Source organism: Copadichromis virginalis, linkage group LG15 (assembly GCF_057382275.1).
Source record: "Copadichromis virginalis isolate Kocher_CV1m ecotype Utaka linkage group LG15, C_Virginalis_male_GT1.1, whole genome shotgun sequence".
In the NCBI taxonomy this organism is placed as follows: domain Eukaryota; kingdom Metazoa; phylum Chordata; class Actinopteri; order Cichliformes; family Cichlidae; genus Copadichromis; species Copadichromis virginalis.
In genome coordinates this window covers 13928955-13944908 of record NC_140632.1, presented here as the reverse complement: position 1 = coordinate 13944908, position 15954 = coordinate 13928955, and the positions used below count along the sequence as shown (strand labels likewise).

The window sequence follows — 15954 nt, the reverse complement described above, 5'->3', positions numbered from 1 at the left end:
TTGAGGACGTCCCTAAACACTGTATTACTACCTGCTGACACTAGATGGCGTATGAGTATTATCAATCACCAGCATATGAGTCTATGAGACCATGTGGTTGTTTTTTTTTGTCCTTAACGCTATTTCAAGACTTGTAGTGAGAGCTCCTTTTTAATATCTCTCGATTTTCCTTCAGTTTATTTATGATGAGAAAAAAAGACGAGAACTAAGATGTAATAGTTTTGAAAGGTTTATTGAAGTCAAATGTATTTCTACTAGGATAAATCATATGACCAATATAGGAACGAGGGTAAGGTTTGCCGATAAGCATGCAACAACTAATTTTCACAAGACTAGCCGTTTTCTACAGGTACCAGGTAAAAGTTAAAAAGAAAAAGCAGAGAAAATGATCCACCATCAGTGCCCTCTGCCCCCACACGTTTATCTTAGCTGGAACACAGTTTACTACCTTAGCCAACACATAGGGGCAGCAGAGAGTGGTGATGATGTCTAAGGTGGGGGTAAAACTTAATTACAGTGAAGCTAAATAAATAACAGACAAAAAATGCTACAGACTCCATTCAAGACTGAGATAGAATCATTTACTTCTTAATGATTGAGGGGAAAACTGTAACACAATGCAACAATAAGTGCTATAGTAAGTGGATTGTCAGTTTGTTTTTCTTTTAAACTTCATATATCAATCTATTAATGGGATGTGCTGGATTGATAAGAGCATTTCAAGCAGTTTAACTTTCACATATATCCCTTTTACTAAGACAACAAAAAAAATGTTGGCAGAAGATGGGGTGGGACAGGGATACACTTGTGCCTCTTTTTAAACACATTCATTCATTCGTTTTCAGTCATGCTCTCATTTGCCACCTTTCTCCTCTCATCTCCAGAACGCTCTATAGACACTATAGAAATACAGCGGCTGAGGGCAGGTGGGAGGGTTGAACTAAACATCTTCAGGGGTCTTACACTTACACAACAGGTCAGAGGGGTCGGGGATCAGGTGAGGGCAAGAAGGAATGCATATGATGGCTGTGTGTGCGTGTGTGTTTTGGCAACAGGGCTGGTGTTTAGGCTGGCATGTAAGGAGGAGGCGGCTCCTTCTCTGGCATCTTCATGGCCATCTCGTAAGTAGGCAAGATGTACTAAAGAAGAGAGAGAAACATTTAAAGAGTAGTGAGGGCTCATTGTACAGGGAGGGGGAAAAAAGACAACATGAAACCAAAAACCCAACCAAGCATGTCTCTGAAAAAAGGAATTGAGAGTCATGTTCTGTGACTCTCAGTTCCTTTGTTGAATTCAACATCAATAAATGAAATTAAGCTGCGATGACATCAGAACTCTGGCCCATCTGCAGTATTCAGCACATTCTGAGCAGAGCAGCATCAGTGAAGTTAAAATTAGTTTGAAATTATTCTGAAACTCGATTAAAAATAAAGGAAAATGCACAAAGTGAATCGGAGCTTTTTAAATGTGAATGCTGGCAACTTCTGTTTGTCTACAGACACATTTTCAGTCTAATAACTGAGAAGATAACCGGCAAACTAAATCATTTATATTGTCGATTTTAGCCTGAGTTATGAATTAATTTTACCATAGTAGAAGCATGTTTTAGTGCAACCTAAATAATAACTACCGGTAATATTAAATGTTTCTTTAAAGATGGCGTAAAGAATATCTGGAGTGAGACTATCCTCTCAGCAGGTCAGCTTTCAGTGTGGAGACACCGTGTCGCCTGCTGCCTCAACTACAGCATCACGGTGCCAGTGCCTCAATACTTTCTGTTCATAGATGCTGAGGTGGCTTGCATACCTGGGGAGGGGTTTCAAAGGCAGGGTACACAGCGATTTCTGGCATGTTCCTGTTGTTAATATACTTGTAGCAGTTCCACACACAGTTGATCAAATAAGCCTGGAAAGCAGAGGGAAAAATATTTGTATCGTTACAGTCGACAGCTTCCTGTCTCCTCCTCCTAAATGAACACATATGCCAAAACCAAACAAACATCCTAATATAACTGTGTCTGACTGTGAATAATTGATAGATTCACCTTGAGGATGATGAGGAAGGCAAAGAAGACCAGCACAACGAGCAGCAGGCAGCTGGAGTTCATATAGAGGAGGTTATCCTTGTATGGGAAATCCGGCTGAGGAGGAAAAGGAGACAAAATGTTGATTCTTACTCACTTTACTGTCAGCATTTCCACACTCGAAATGTAAAAAGACTACTATCGTTTTCTTTTTTTTCTTCTGGAAGCACCCTTACTGAAAGAATAACAATGAGCTCATCTGTTTTCTTACATTTTTTTTCCCTCTAGGAAATAATCTCTGTACGTGTAGAGATAAATCGTATGGTAAAATCAGAATTCTCTCTCTTATTATCGTTAGAAGCATGAAAAGCTTAGGTTGTGGATACGGCGACTGTTGACTGTTGCTTCATTGGTCATGGCTGCATCTGAAAGGACTCCCTATAAATACTGACTGTTTAGTAATTGAGTGTTTGATGTATAAATGTGCACATTTACTCAGTTTTATTTATATAGCACCAAATCACAAAAACAGATGCCTCAAGGCACTTTATATGGTAAGGTAAAGACGCTACAATAATGGAGAGAAAATCGAACAACGCTCTTTGAAGAGGCACTTGGCGACAGTGGGGAGGAAAACTCCCTCCCCTCATGGAGCGACAGCCATCTGCGCGACCGGTTGGGGGTGATGGGAGGAAGACAGGTTAAAAGACAGACTGTGGAAGAGAGCCAGTTACATTTATACGCTGTAGTGTCCATGAGACTTCCAGTGTGACACAAAAGTACACTACCTCCTTAACAACCTTTGCATTTATGCAACAGCACTTATGGAAAATGTTGACTAATAAGTGTCCGAAATCTCAGTTTCCAACTGGGCATGGTGTGAATCACTAAATCTTTAGAGAGAGCAAAGAGGGCGATACTGGATGAGGGCCAAGTGAGAAGTTGTAAAGATACTGTCATGGAAAGGGTGTAGTCAGATTGAGATATTGTGAAAAATAACATCGGACTTTGAACTGACCAGCTGGTCCAGGTAGTCTCTGATCCTGGGTAGGTACGTGAGAGAACTGATGGCCACCAGGCAGCTCAGAGCAAAGTCAAACAGCTGGTAGCAGAAAAATGGGATGAGCCAGCCCTCACGGTGCTAAAAAAACAAACAAAAAAAAAAAGAAAGAAAGAAAGAAAGAAAGAAAGAAAGATGATTAAAAGAATGAATCACTTGGGCAGATCTTTTATAATTTTGGAAGAACTATAGTGCAGATTCAAACCTTATCTCTAAACACTTGTCTTAGTTAAGATAAACCCTAAACATATTAATGTTATTTAGATCTACAAATCTTACAGCTGTGGGTGCACTACTCATTTCTTAAGAAGTCTTCTTCCAAGTTCTAAACGTAACGATTCTGAGATTTTCCACTGCTCAGATTGAAATATCAGATGTGCTTTGAGGTAAACAAACAGCTAACAATAAGCACCCATGGATATAAACAGGCATTATCATAAATATATACAGAGAAGGTTTAAATCAGCAAAACAGTCCTTTCTGATACATTTTCTTTCTACCAAAGCACAGTGTACTCAGGTTCTGCCGAAAATCTTCTTCACTGCTAACATTAAGTAGGAATTTGGATTTGGTACACTATAATTAAATACTTATTACAATGGGGAGGGTGGAATCTAAAAGGGGTACCTAGTATACTACAGTGGAAAAGGGTATCTGCCACATTTGTCTCTGGGTTTCTACCTGCACAGTAACCAGCATGCACAGTATACCCAGCCTGCAGATGGGTGTCATACTTTTAACTGTGCAGTCATCCATACTAGCAGCTAAATACAGGTCCACGTCAAAACGCTATCAAACCTGTCAGTCTTGATGCCATCAGGCAAGCCTGTGAGGTAAAGACGACAGGCAATAAGATCACAGTATTGTGTGCTTCAGCCCCATGACATCAGGGTTATTTGGCATGTTTTTCTCCTTTGGTTACCTCTTATCCTGCTTCTTTTTCTTTCACACTTTTAAACACGACATTTGGGATTACATTTTTGCATTAAAAAACAAAAAACAAAAAAAACAAACCACGACAACACTTTAAATATATTACACGCTGTCAAAGAGATTTAAAAAGAAAAAAAATTTATTTACAGTGCACACTTACAGTAATAGCTCCGTACACCATCATGGCACTGATAGTGAGCATCAAGAGAGAGATGGCAAATCCAACACAGGCATTTTCTGTATGAGAAAAAGACAGAAGGAATACACTGAATGAATACAGTTAAAGATTTTACTACATTTTACTACAGCACTGGCTTTATTGTTAAACATTTTGCCTGTGGTCTTTGAGGCAGCTGCATTCAGTGTTAAGTGAACAGTCTCCAGGGATTCTCTCTTTCCAGCTCACTCCATTTTAAAGGCCAGCTCTGGGGAGCATTAAGCCTCTCGCTTTCAGTCAGTAAAGACGTAATGAAACTCAGTCTGGGATAATTAAAAGGTCTGCCTTTCATATCCTCCTCTCTCTCCTCATCACTTACTCAGTCTCTCTCATACTGAACTGTTCTGCCTGTTGCACTGGAGATGCCTGTGAGTGAGCAACTACAGAAATGCGGTCCAGACAAAATCTTCCGTTATTCAGTAGCTCAGGCAGAACAACATGTTCACTGATGCATGAACCTGACAGGGGACTGCCGCTCAAGAAAAATAAATTTGATAGGGGCAAACGCACACACCGCAATAATATATTATAATATATTTTTTAAAGCAGGAAGACGAACAGCTAAAATTTCATCAACTCATAATTCTGATATTATTAACACAGGATTTCCTATTTATACCAGCATATCTAAAAGGAGTATTTAAAGAAATGACCTTAACCTCAAACCCACAGAGCCACTTTCACCCCTTCTTTCTATCAGCTGCACAACGTTTTAAAATGACTTCAACTGCTGAATGAGTGGAGGCTGATGAAGCTGCCCTAATGGCCACGACTTTTAACAACTTAACCCATCTGAATATTAAGATTGCCTTTGCAAGCAGTGGACATCCTCCAATGTCCTGTGTGCTGGCACAAGCCTGTTATGGGAAGGTCACCACATGGCCGATGTGGCCCCTCCTCTCTCGCTGAGTCACTGTTTTATTAAAATGAAGAGGCCTTCACCAAGCCAACCAACAAAACAACTGCCAGCTAAACAGAACACGCACTCAGTCCTGCCAGCCCTGCCCCGTCGCGCACACACAAATATCTAAACAAACATAAATCCTCAAGGAATCACAAAGGAAGTAGCACCAGTGGCACCACACCCCAAACTACATTTTAAGATGACACGTAAACAACTTAACAGTGTTCTGCTGTCCTTGTAAATTTTGTTTTGCAGTGAGTGTGGAGCTGATCTCCCAGTGGAAAATGAATCACACGATCAACCACAGAATAACAGCGACTCATGAGTTAGTGAAAAGCACTGAAAAGAAAAGGCATGGCTCCACTATTTATTCCAATGGAGTGAACTAATGTTTCACTCATTCTACCTCAGAGCACAAGCCCTTACTGTCATAGGACACAGTACAATTCAAAGACCAACCTTTGAAAGTTAATACTGGTGTATGATCCACTAACCAGAATACAATCCAGTTTTTTTTGTTATGAAATTAGTTTTATGACAATTTGTTTTTACTTACCAGACATCCGGTCAGAAGCAAAATAGTGGTCAATGACCTCATACTGCAGGTCGATAGTGGGGACGTTCTCTGGGTGGGTCACAGCGACAGTGAGCAGGATGCCCATCAACAGGTTCACTACCTGAGTGGAGGAAAGAGAAGGTTAAAATGGGCTTTAAAATACATAGATATGTATTCCTTCACCAAAAGTAGATGAACATACAATTACCAGGACACATTTTAGATTCCAGAAACATGCCAACACTGAAGCTGAAAGGCACAGCAACAAGTATATTGTTGAAAAAGATAAACTGAAACCACTGGTTACGTAAAAGGGAGAGAAGTAAACTTGTATGATCAGATAAAGATCACAACAAGATTGCAAAACCTCCTTCTTTGCCTTATCTGGGTATTCGTCTTTTTCCATGATTCAAGAAGGCACAACAATATCTTTCAGAAACTGTTCTGTTTTTGTTTTCTTTGAATGCTTTCAAAATTAGGAGTCTAGCACATACTGTTTAAGCCCAAAGATATTAAGTGAAGTAGATGAACATACAATGTGGGGCGATCGTGGCTCAAGAGTTGGGAGTTCGCCTTGTAATCGGAAGGTTGCCGGTTCGAGCCCCGGCTTGGACAGTCTCGGTCGTTGTGTCCTTGGGCAAGACACTTCACCCGTTGCCTACTGGTGGTGGTCAGAGGGCCTGGTGGCGCCAGTGTCCGGCAGCCTCGCCTCTGTCAGTGCGCCCCAGGGTGGCTGTGGCTACAATGTAGCTGCCATCACCTGTGTGTGAATGGGTGGATGACTGGATGTGTAAAACGCTTTGGGGTCTTTTGGGACTAGTAAAGCGCTATATAAATACAGGCCATTTTAACCCAATCTGGAAGCCCCCTTACACCTGTGCCCTTCAACTTATGCTCCAATTACTCACTGACATAAATAAAACCTACACTGGGTCTCTGTTATGTAGCCTTCAAATTCTCCTTTGATATCATCTGCTTGAAAAATCATTTTTATGCCAAATGTGGATGCCCGAATTAATCACTGCTACACACCATTATCGACTTCCCACAAATGAGCCACGGGACCAGTTCTGACCCGGTGCCTTTGAAAAACCAGCCCACATACTGACAGGTTAAACCAAACACCATTTTAAAAATGTTTTTGGTGACTCATTTGTGGACAGTGAAACAGGAAAACACTCTCCTTATCTTAAAGTGATCAAAGTCACTTTCAACTAGTTTGACTTTATCATGGACCTCCATGGACTCCACCTGCTATTTGACAACTGGGAGCCCCAGCTGGATAAGCACTTGAGAAAACTGTAGCTTGAAAGTAAACAAAACATCCCCAAACATTTTAAAGTAGCACAATTTAAGCAGAAACAGTTCAAAATTGTTAAAAAAGAAACACTACAAAAAACTAAGTACACCTTTCAATAATTAAAATCTGTAATGTATGACACTAGCTTACCAATTAGTACTACCAGCTATCTTTACTTGCAGCTAATGTTTCTTTACTGAATGTGACCACATATGTATTGGTAAGACTAAGTGACTCCGACACATCTGAGACACAATATTTAAATTTTCTAGATCAAAATTACTGACAAAGAGGTGAATATTTAGTTTAAATCATTCTATCATTGCTGACACCAGCATGCATTCAATTTAGGATCCGTTAACCTAACGTGCATGACTGTAGGAGGAAGTCTGTACACCTGGAGAAAATCCAAACGAGCAAAAGGACAACTTGCAGACTAAACACAGAAAAGCCCCAGCTGGCCAGCAGATTCAGAACAGGAACTTTCTGGCTGAAGCAACACTGTTAACTGCTGCACCACCATGCTGCATCAACTATAATAAAGTCCCCAGCTAGTAGGTACGTCTTCATGTTGCCTCTCTCAGTAACTCTACTTCCGCTTTTTACATTAATGGTAACAACAAACAAGCCTGAGACGCCGAAACCACATTAAAGACCATGTTAGTACATACTCTGTATAGAAAATTACAGAGCCTGCTGTTGTGTAGCGCTGTCTGAATGCACAGTGAGTAGAGCTGTGCCATATAATAACAGCCATGATCATTTTTACCACGTGTTATAAAAGTGTCATATCACAATAGCACTGCTACAGCAACATCATGTGTTAAAGTTCCCCAGTGTGCAACAAGGATACAAGCTTGAACATGAAAGCAAGAGCCACGGGTCCAATGATAATTTATTACTTAAAAAGGAAGCTACTTCAACATCCTCCAACAAAGTGCAGTACTTGCAGTACTAAAATATGCTAGAAAAATGGTCCCGCTAAAGGTGGAAACAACACACTTGTTTCAAAAGAAAAAAATAAAATAAATAAAAAATACACAGTCGAATACAACCAGGCTACAAGGCAGGATATATGTCTTGATGCAAGCTTAATCATCCAGGTAAGGATGAATAATATCCACTCACTTGGATGAGTGACTAAACAGTTCACCTACTAAAATCCAAATGAACAGAATCAAATTTCTGGAAAGGAGGAGATACTAACAGCTGATGAAGTTCAATGTAAATATAAACAAATGACTCCACCAAGCAGCACTGCAACTTGTTAGATGCACTACACATTACAGGAAGAGCAAACAGTGGCTGGAAATTACTCGTGTGGTTACCTTGTAGTAGGGCTTCAACAGCTGGTTAAAAAGCTCACAAGATACAACATCTCAGGTAGATTTTTTTTGCTGACAATATTGTACAGCTCCTGTAGTATTACAGGGTTAAACTACTTTATCTAAACTAAAGTGTTAAGCAGACATTTTCTATTTTTACTTGAAATATCCCAAGAGAAAACTACCTAAGCTACTTTTGTGCTGACATTTGATTTATGCTGTCACTAGATATATTACAACTGTTGAACTATAATCCTGCTGTTTGCGTCTTGTTTTATTTGATTCACACCTAAAATTAGGAACTGGGTCATCAACTTACAAATGCAGCCGCCTGCAAATATAAAAAACACACTGTTTAGTATTTTTTTCTATATTGTCAGAAATATAATTATTGCAAATTTTCTTGAAATGCTGCGACGTAATATTGAGGCTATATCACCCACCCGAAATAGTGAGCAATACCAAACATATAAATATACGGCTTGAGCTGGGCTAAAAAAACAAAAACAAAAAAACAATAACAAAACAACAAAGGAAAGAGTGGAGGGCTTAACTTTATAAACTCCATCGAAGTATTTATGGATATTAATTTGAGAAAATAAGCTTGGTATAATGTGTGTAACTGCTAGTATTTATTTATCTACCAGACATTGATCTGATACGTTGTAACGGTGGGATTTAATAATGTAAAAATGACACCCCGGTCGATTACGACTGTTATTCATTTATCCGACTGCAGTAGAGAGCATTATGGACACGACCGAGTGATTTGGGAGTCGCAGTTCACGTGATTAAACCAGGCAAATTTTGTGCAGCTGCAGAGGGATAAAAAAAGCAAAACGGGATTTACATAAGCAACCAAAGCATGCAACATCTGCTACGTGGTGTGGGCAAAGGAAAAGGGGATTAATTCAGTGAGCGATTTAACTCTAACCAGCCAGCAGAGCTGCAGCAACAAGATGCGCAAAAAACAGTTGGCTAACCTTAGCTACGTGGGCATGCCCAATTACTTTACTTTTGACTACTTTAATACAACTGCCATCACCACATATGTGAGACACAATAATTAGTTATTGTGTTAAATGCGCGTTTTTGCTTTTTTGGGTTGCTATTATGGCCACTATTTGATAAACGCCATGTTAGCAAGTTAGCGAAATGTCAGCTACGCAAGTCAAATTTCATGTATTTTAATACGCATAATAACCAACCAGCTGCTGATGACTTCGAAAAAATGATGAACCACTACGTCTTCTCTGTTTTAATTTACTAAGCGATTTTTTTTTTCAAACTTGTGCGAGTTTGAGACTAACAGAAAGCAAAATCCGACATGACAGCGGTAGCGGGTTATTGCTAACCCTAGCTTTCTGTTAACATTAACTCGACGAATAAAGAGTCCAGAGTAACAGCTACTTCATATTTTAGTCCCTAAAAACTACTGCAACAAATTCTCAGAGCCATTTGCACCTTGTATTAACATCCTTCGTTGCATAACTTCCTACTTTGGAGAACTTAACGGAACTGGTAAAGTGCTAGCTAACGTTAGCTTACTGACCCCTATCATTGCGAACCACAGTACGTACCATGTACCATGTTCCCAGGATGATCGTCCCCGTTCGGACGTGGCAACATCCGCAACACCTAGTGGTGTACAGTCTGTCTCGACTGGGTTTAAAATGATGCATGTCCTCTACAAGCGTAGGGAGAAACATCTGAAGAGCTGATTGCGGAGGAGAAATTCTTCTCAGCATCAACAGTCAACGAGCGAATGAAGAGGAACGCCCACCACTTCCCTGACGGCCTGCGCGCAGCGCGCATGAAAACAAACCCTCTGACGGGCAGGAAAAGGCAGAGACACCAGGGTTTGATTGACAGAGGATTCAACCATTGGCCGCAAAGAAATAATAAAAAAAAAAGGCCTAAATAGATTTACTTTACTGAATATTCCGCAACGCAAAAATGTTCATAAATTGTTATTTGTATTTCATCTGCACACACCTCACTTTTTCCCCTTGCATCCTCCTCTGCCATACCAACCCCTGCATATCCTCGTTCACTACATCCATAAACCTCCTACCCGCCAGCTCTATCTTCAAGATCCAATAACTTTCCTCTGTACATTTCCAACCCATCTCAGTCTTACCTCTCTAACTTTGTCTCCAAACTCCTCGACCTGAGCTGTCCCTCAGATGCGCATATTTCCGATCCTGCCCATCCTCGTCACTTACAGTGAAATTCTCAGCATGTTCAACTCTGCCACCTCCAGCTCTACCTCACGTGTTTTTTGTCAGTCCTACCACTGTCTCAAAACCATACATGATAGCGGGTTTCACTAACATCTTGTAAACCTTACCTTTTAGACTTGCTGCTATCCCTAACGCACATCTTCATCCGCTCCATTCTGCCTGCGTTCTTTTCTTCACTTTGGAAGGTTGACCACAGGTTTTTAAACTCATCTACCTTCATCTTCCCCCTCCAAAGACATATTCTGACTTTCCTCTACTGTCATTCTTCTTTTCTCCTGAGCAAATCCCCACCTTCCCACGCTCTCTTTTACCTGGTCTATGTCATCTGAAAACATCATAGTCCACAGTCCATCTCCATTGTAAATTAAATCACTACTACTGCACACCACACTACTGTCATTGTCGCTCTTATATCTCCGATGATAATAATAATAACAAAAAAATAATAATAATGCCATGCTGCAAATAATCAAGCTCACTAACACAAAATATCTTACAGATGATATTTACCCATTAGGGTATTACAATTTAAAGCCTTTCAGTTCATATTGAGCCTACAGGATGCAGTGTATAAAACCACCTTCTACTTAAACAAGGCTCTGCAGTTCTGATCATCTTTGAGTAGTAACACATGCCATGCAATAAAATGCACAAACTCTCAGTCATATGCACGTATAAGCAAACTGTGTGGTTCAAAGAAACCACCTCTGCACAGAAAACATTAAAAAAAAATCAGATTTTAATTGTTACAAAGTTATTTTATTATTGATTATTACATGCAAAAATAGACATACATATACGCAACATAAAACATGTTGCATTACAGCAGCTATAGCGGTGTTATGCACTCTTAAATGAGCTGCCCCTTCAATTCATATCTATCACATGGGTCACATAGCTTAAAGTAATGGTGAATGACAGAGATTTTCCTGCCTATCAATGGTCACCACATTACAGAAATTTTGATTATCACTCTCTGGCAACTTAACAATGATTCTCATTTATTCACCCGTCCCTGTAAAACATGACAGAGTAGCCAAGTTTCTACAAAAAATGTTAATTTGCCTGTTTTTTTGTGTTTTATTATTGCATTATGATTTGTCAGAATGTCTGGTGGACAGGCCTGCTTCACTCCATTTTCTTTAGAAGTGCAGTAGATATTTTTTTTTGCCCATTTAAAGGCAAATATAAATGCTACAATAAGCTACCTCTTCAAAACAATTAAACAGAAACTTTCATATAATGATAACTAATTACATATTAAACGGTGCATCTTTGCTTTACCTTCATTCAACCAAACACACTGAAGGCAATTAAAATTACACATCGTAACAAAATCCCACATCACCCAAAACTCAGAGGATACGACCCCAGTGCTACAGCTACTCAGTGTACGACGAAGGAATCACAATTATTTTAAAAAGACGGACACCTGGAAGATCATCGACTACAAAAATCTTTCATGTTTTATCTTAAATATAAATACATTCAACAACAATAGACATATTTCACTTTAAGTGCATAAGAAATATGAACCCCACCTTCCTTCCAGAGACCACGAGTAAAGTATGCATTTACAGTAGATTTTGAGGTACATAAATTGCCAAGTAGCATCAACTTTTCAAACAACAGCTTTACAGTTATCAGATGCAGGTATGGTTAAACAAGGAATACTTTTTCCCTGTTTGGTTTCTGATAATTATGATCTAAAGCCTTCTCTGGGCCCAGACTGTATCGGTCCTCCTCCTCTTTCTTCTGCCATTTGTAGATTAATATTCCTGCCACAGTTGCTGCGAGAGCCAATCCCGTTACTCCCCCTGCAATAACACCTGTAAACATAAACCTAGGTGAGCTATATTAGAAAGTCGCAGCTTATAGCTTTCTCATTGTGCCATATTGCAAAGTACCTGCAAGGAATTCACTATTCTCAAAGTAGCTCCTGCTGTTTGCTATAGCAACATATCCAGAGTCATCGTCTGCTGCTGACCTGTGCGTGTTGCCAAACGTCTTGTCTGAAAAGCCCTAAAGCAAAAGACAAGACAGTTACACACGATCACTTCCTGTTACACCACCAACATCAACAGGTGAAGAAATCATGGGACTGATTGAAGTAAGTCATACATGGAAAGTAATCTTGGTCTCGTCTCTGGTTTCTGCCAGAATTCTGCCGTCTTTGCTGTTGTGCTGATCTTCAGTTACACCTGGCAAGAGTGCAGTTAGAGAGGATGAAACATACAGTGGTCATGTACATTATGTAAAATGGGTCATTAACATTTTATAGATGAAGAATTACCCTCCTCTGACCCATCTCCAGAACCGGAACCAGAACCATCCAGGTCATAGCCTGATCCCTCCAATTCCTCTGGAGGGACAGAAAGCTAATCATGGGGGGAAAAAAAACACAAGAGGGTATTTAAACATGCTGACTGCTTCCTGTTATATTGTTAGATATGAAAACATACAAGAGGTGAAGGAAGCTAACGAAGGTACTTTCCTTAAGAAGCCAATAAACACATGAATCATGTCCAGGATACAAAGTCCCACAACAAAATAAATAACCTGAAACACACACACTGTGGCTGACAAGCCCATAATGGCACAAGTGATTAGATTGTTACTGGCATGTAGTGTCAAGTAGATGACTTTAAGCGGGAATACAACTCCACCCATTTGGAAAGTAATTAAACTTAACAAAATACAACTTCAGGGAGTAATAATAAATGCAGGTGACATCTTTAGCTAGAACAATCAGATGGGAATCAGATGGGAATGTCTAGTCCTCATAATCAGTGAATTCAGAACCCAAAGTACAATAAAACATATACAATCTGTTGTTTATGTGTAATGAACAGATACAGGCCTCATAAGGAAGCCATTCTACAGCTGCAAGAAAGAGTTTGTGTACTCTTTGACCGGTATTCTGCATTATCACAAATAAAATGTGCTCTGTTACAGTTACAGGCAAACACAGTCATACTAAGCCAATAAACAGAGGCTCCACTGAGTCATAGCACAGCCTCCAAAAGCTACTTGAATTCATGTGTTCCAGTTTTAGAGATGAGATATGGAACGTGGGTTGTAAACATGACCCACCATACAGAGTCTGTACTGGGAAAGTTTGCTTTTCTCAAGAAAATTGGTTGAACCATGAACAACATTCACTGAATAAACCATTTTCAATGACTTGAGTATGACAGACAGTATTATTATGGATGGAATCAGAACCCTTGATGCTCTCCCAGATTGTGGATGCCCTCCAAGAAGGCGGTAAACAGAACCCGAGGTTATGAGAAAAATACTTGTTGAAGCCTCTACACCACCATTATGACAATGCTCATGAAGAAATGACACTAAAGTTTAACATTTTGGCAAAAAGTGAGGGGGGGGGGACTCCACAACAACATAACATCTTTTCTGGCTGTGGCTCAGGAAGTGGAGCTGTTTACTAATCAGAAGGTTAATGGTTTGATCCCTGTCTGCATGTTCGGGCAAGATACTGAACCCTAAAGTGCTCCGACGCTTGCATACACCTAAACATAGAAGGAAGTGCTTTGAGTGCTCAACCGGAGTAGGAAGGCACTGTATAAGAACCAGTCTCACAATCCTGCTATAGGTGCTCAGGGCCTGGAGGGCTTTCAGTCACTGAGATCATAATTAATTTTAAGACCGCATCAAAATATTTTTTCAGTCATGTGTCACAGCAGGTGTATATGCCCTGAGGTAAGGAGAGGCTGGATGTTGAAACCAGACATAATGAACACAAGTAAATCAACAACAGAATGGTTGAACGAGAAGAAAACTAATGCTATGGAGGCCAAATCAGAGTCGTGACGCTAACCCAACTTAAGCTTATAGCCTTAGTAATAACAGGCCTCATACATCATGTACGTTTCAGGGAGGATTAAAGGCTCCAATCGAAACCCTGAAGAAGACACAAGTTTGCCTTTTAACGAGGCTTACATGAAAAGATCAAACCATATCTCATAAAGAAATTTCGACTGATTCAAAAACGGTTTCTTGTATAAATAATTAATATTTTCGGATTCTTAGGTTTGAACAATTTATTGAAACCTGCTTTCCAGATACAATAATCTGATTTTACGGCCTTTACATTACACCATGCATCGTTATAAACAAGCGAGAAGCCTCCTAATACTTTTGATTATTTCTATGTTATTTTTTATAGTTAAGAATTTCAGCTTTGATTAATAGAATTAGACTACTTCATCACTGCTACCGATAACAATATGGTGGATAATAGGTGTGTGTTATTGTTTTTTGCAGTCACGTGACTCTACAAAAGCCAGAAACTGGTCTTTAATTGGTATTATCTTCAGTTGACTTTTCCTAAAAATAAAAACAAACCACAAGACACTCTTAGCTGAAAATGTACACATTAACATCTCTTGCTCGAAAGTCTAATGCAGCCCGGTTAACTTCAGGAAGTGAGAAAGGTGAGCGCGAGATCTTTAGCGTCACGTATGGCTTTTTAAAAGTGTTGAACAAGATAAAAATGACTTACCGACGTCCACACCGGATGTATTAATCCCAGAGAGAGAAATAAAGAAGCTGCCAAAGATAGCCGCATGCTTTAGCTGAGCTGGTGTCCGCTTTGCTCTTCTCCGGAGCTGCCTGCGAAGGTGTTTTTATTGAACTTCCAGCTTCTCCCGGTGTCACTGTGTCCAAATCCCGCCCACCAATAAAACACACGTTAACTGTAGCTGATAACAGGTGGCAGGGCTCATACGCTGGAGTCTGTACATAAGACAGACCCCTGGGTAAGAGCAAATAAATGAATAAAAAGTTAATTAATAAATTAACCTACCGTAGGAGGAAATAAAAGCAAAACTGTAATTTGTTTATTCGTGCTGTAGTTTGACCCTTAAAACTATCTTTTTATCTCTCATATCGCGTGAGGATCCTGTTGGCTTTGTATAAAAAAAAAAAATCTATTTAACCAAAACTAAACTTAAAACTAAAACTAGATGTAAAAAACGAAAAAACAAAAAACATTTTAGGTAACTAAAATGGTAGTAATAAGAAATCTGAAAAAAAAATTAACTAAAATGATTTTTTGAACTCGAAAAACGAACTAAAATGAAATAAAAATGTAAGGGAAACATCGCTACTTTCCCTATCTGTCTGTTTGTTAAAAACATTGATTACAATGAGTCCTAATAAGTCATTGAAAAACATGTTTGCTGTAAATACTATGACACACTATGAGTCACCTGCTTTCAGAAGACTTTTACAGTAATACCTGTACTTTACCTGAAATTTTCTTAGACTTTTTTTTTTACACCGAGTTTCGGCTCAGATTCCTTTCTGAGAAACTCTCCGTTGATTGATTTTTATACTCAATCATGTAACTGACATGTTTCCAGTTAACCTAA

General features: G+C 39.4%; 2 protein-coding genes across 3 annotated transcripts; both read right to left on the bottom strand.

The window, feature by feature from the left end:
- Positions 1-216: 216 nt before the first annotated feature.
- laptm4a (lysosomal protein transmembrane 4 alpha) lies at positions 217-10133 on the bottom strand. Of its 2 annotated transcripts, none has more exons than XM_085432062.1 (7): positions 9899-10133; positions 5694-5814; positions 4177-4253; positions 3042-3164; positions 2045-2140; positions 1807-1905; positions 217-1139 (listed from the first exon to the last, which is right to left on the bottom strand). In XM_085432062.1, exons 1-7 carry the CDS (start codon positions 10064-10066, stop codon positions 1065-1067), a joined length of 759 nt encoding a protein of 252 aa, XP_085288188.1. In that variant the 5' UTR covers positions 10067-10133; the 3' UTR covers positions 217-1064. The 2 variants fall into 2 exon arrangements, with proteins under 2 accessions (XP_085288188.1, XP_085288186.1); XM_085432060.1 differs by lacking the exon at positions 9899-10133 and adding an exon at positions 5902-6144.
- Positions 10134-11293: 1160 nt separating this feature from the next.
- LOC146692099 (uncharacterized) lies at positions 11294-15247 on the bottom strand. The gene is made up of 5 exons (XM_085432059.1): positions 15084-15247; positions 12855-12939; positions 12683-12762; positions 12469-12583; positions 11294-12390 (listed from the first exon to the last, which is right to left on the bottom strand). The coding sequence occupies exons 1-5, from the start codon at positions 15147-15149 to the stop codon at positions 12221-12223; spliced, it is 516 nt and encodes a 171-aa protein (XP_085288185.1). The 5' UTR covers positions 15150-15247; the 3' UTR covers positions 11294-12220.
- Between the last annotated feature and the right edge of the window lie 707 nt (positions 15248-15954).

Bases quoted from the DNA above. Each gene is read 5' to 3' on its own strand.
- laptm4a (XM_085432060.1), bottom strand. From the start codon at position 6,099: ATGGAAAAAGACGAATACCCAGATAAGGCAAAGAAGGAGGTTTTGCAA. The intron at 4,254-5,693 runs GTAAGTAAAAAC...TTTCTCATACAG, and splicing joins TGCTTCTGACCGGATGTCTG to AAAATGCCTGTGTTGGATTT. The intron at 3,165-4,176 runs GTAAGTGTGCAC...TTGTTTTTTTAG, and splicing joins TGGTGTACGGAGCTATTACT to CACCGTGAGGGCTGGCTCAT.
- LOC146692099 (XM_085432059.1), bottom strand. From the start codon at position 15,149: ATGCGGCTATCTTTGGCAGCTTCTTTATTTCTCTCTCTGGGATTAATA. The intron at 12,763-12,854 runs GTAATTCTTCAT...CACTCTTGCCAG, and splicing joins TGGAGATGGGTCAGAGGAGG to GTGTAACTGAAGATCAGCAC. The intron at 12,584-12,682 runs GTATGACTTACT...CTTTTGCTTTAG, and splicing joins AGACCAAGATTACTTTCCAT to GGCTTTTCAGACAAGACGTT.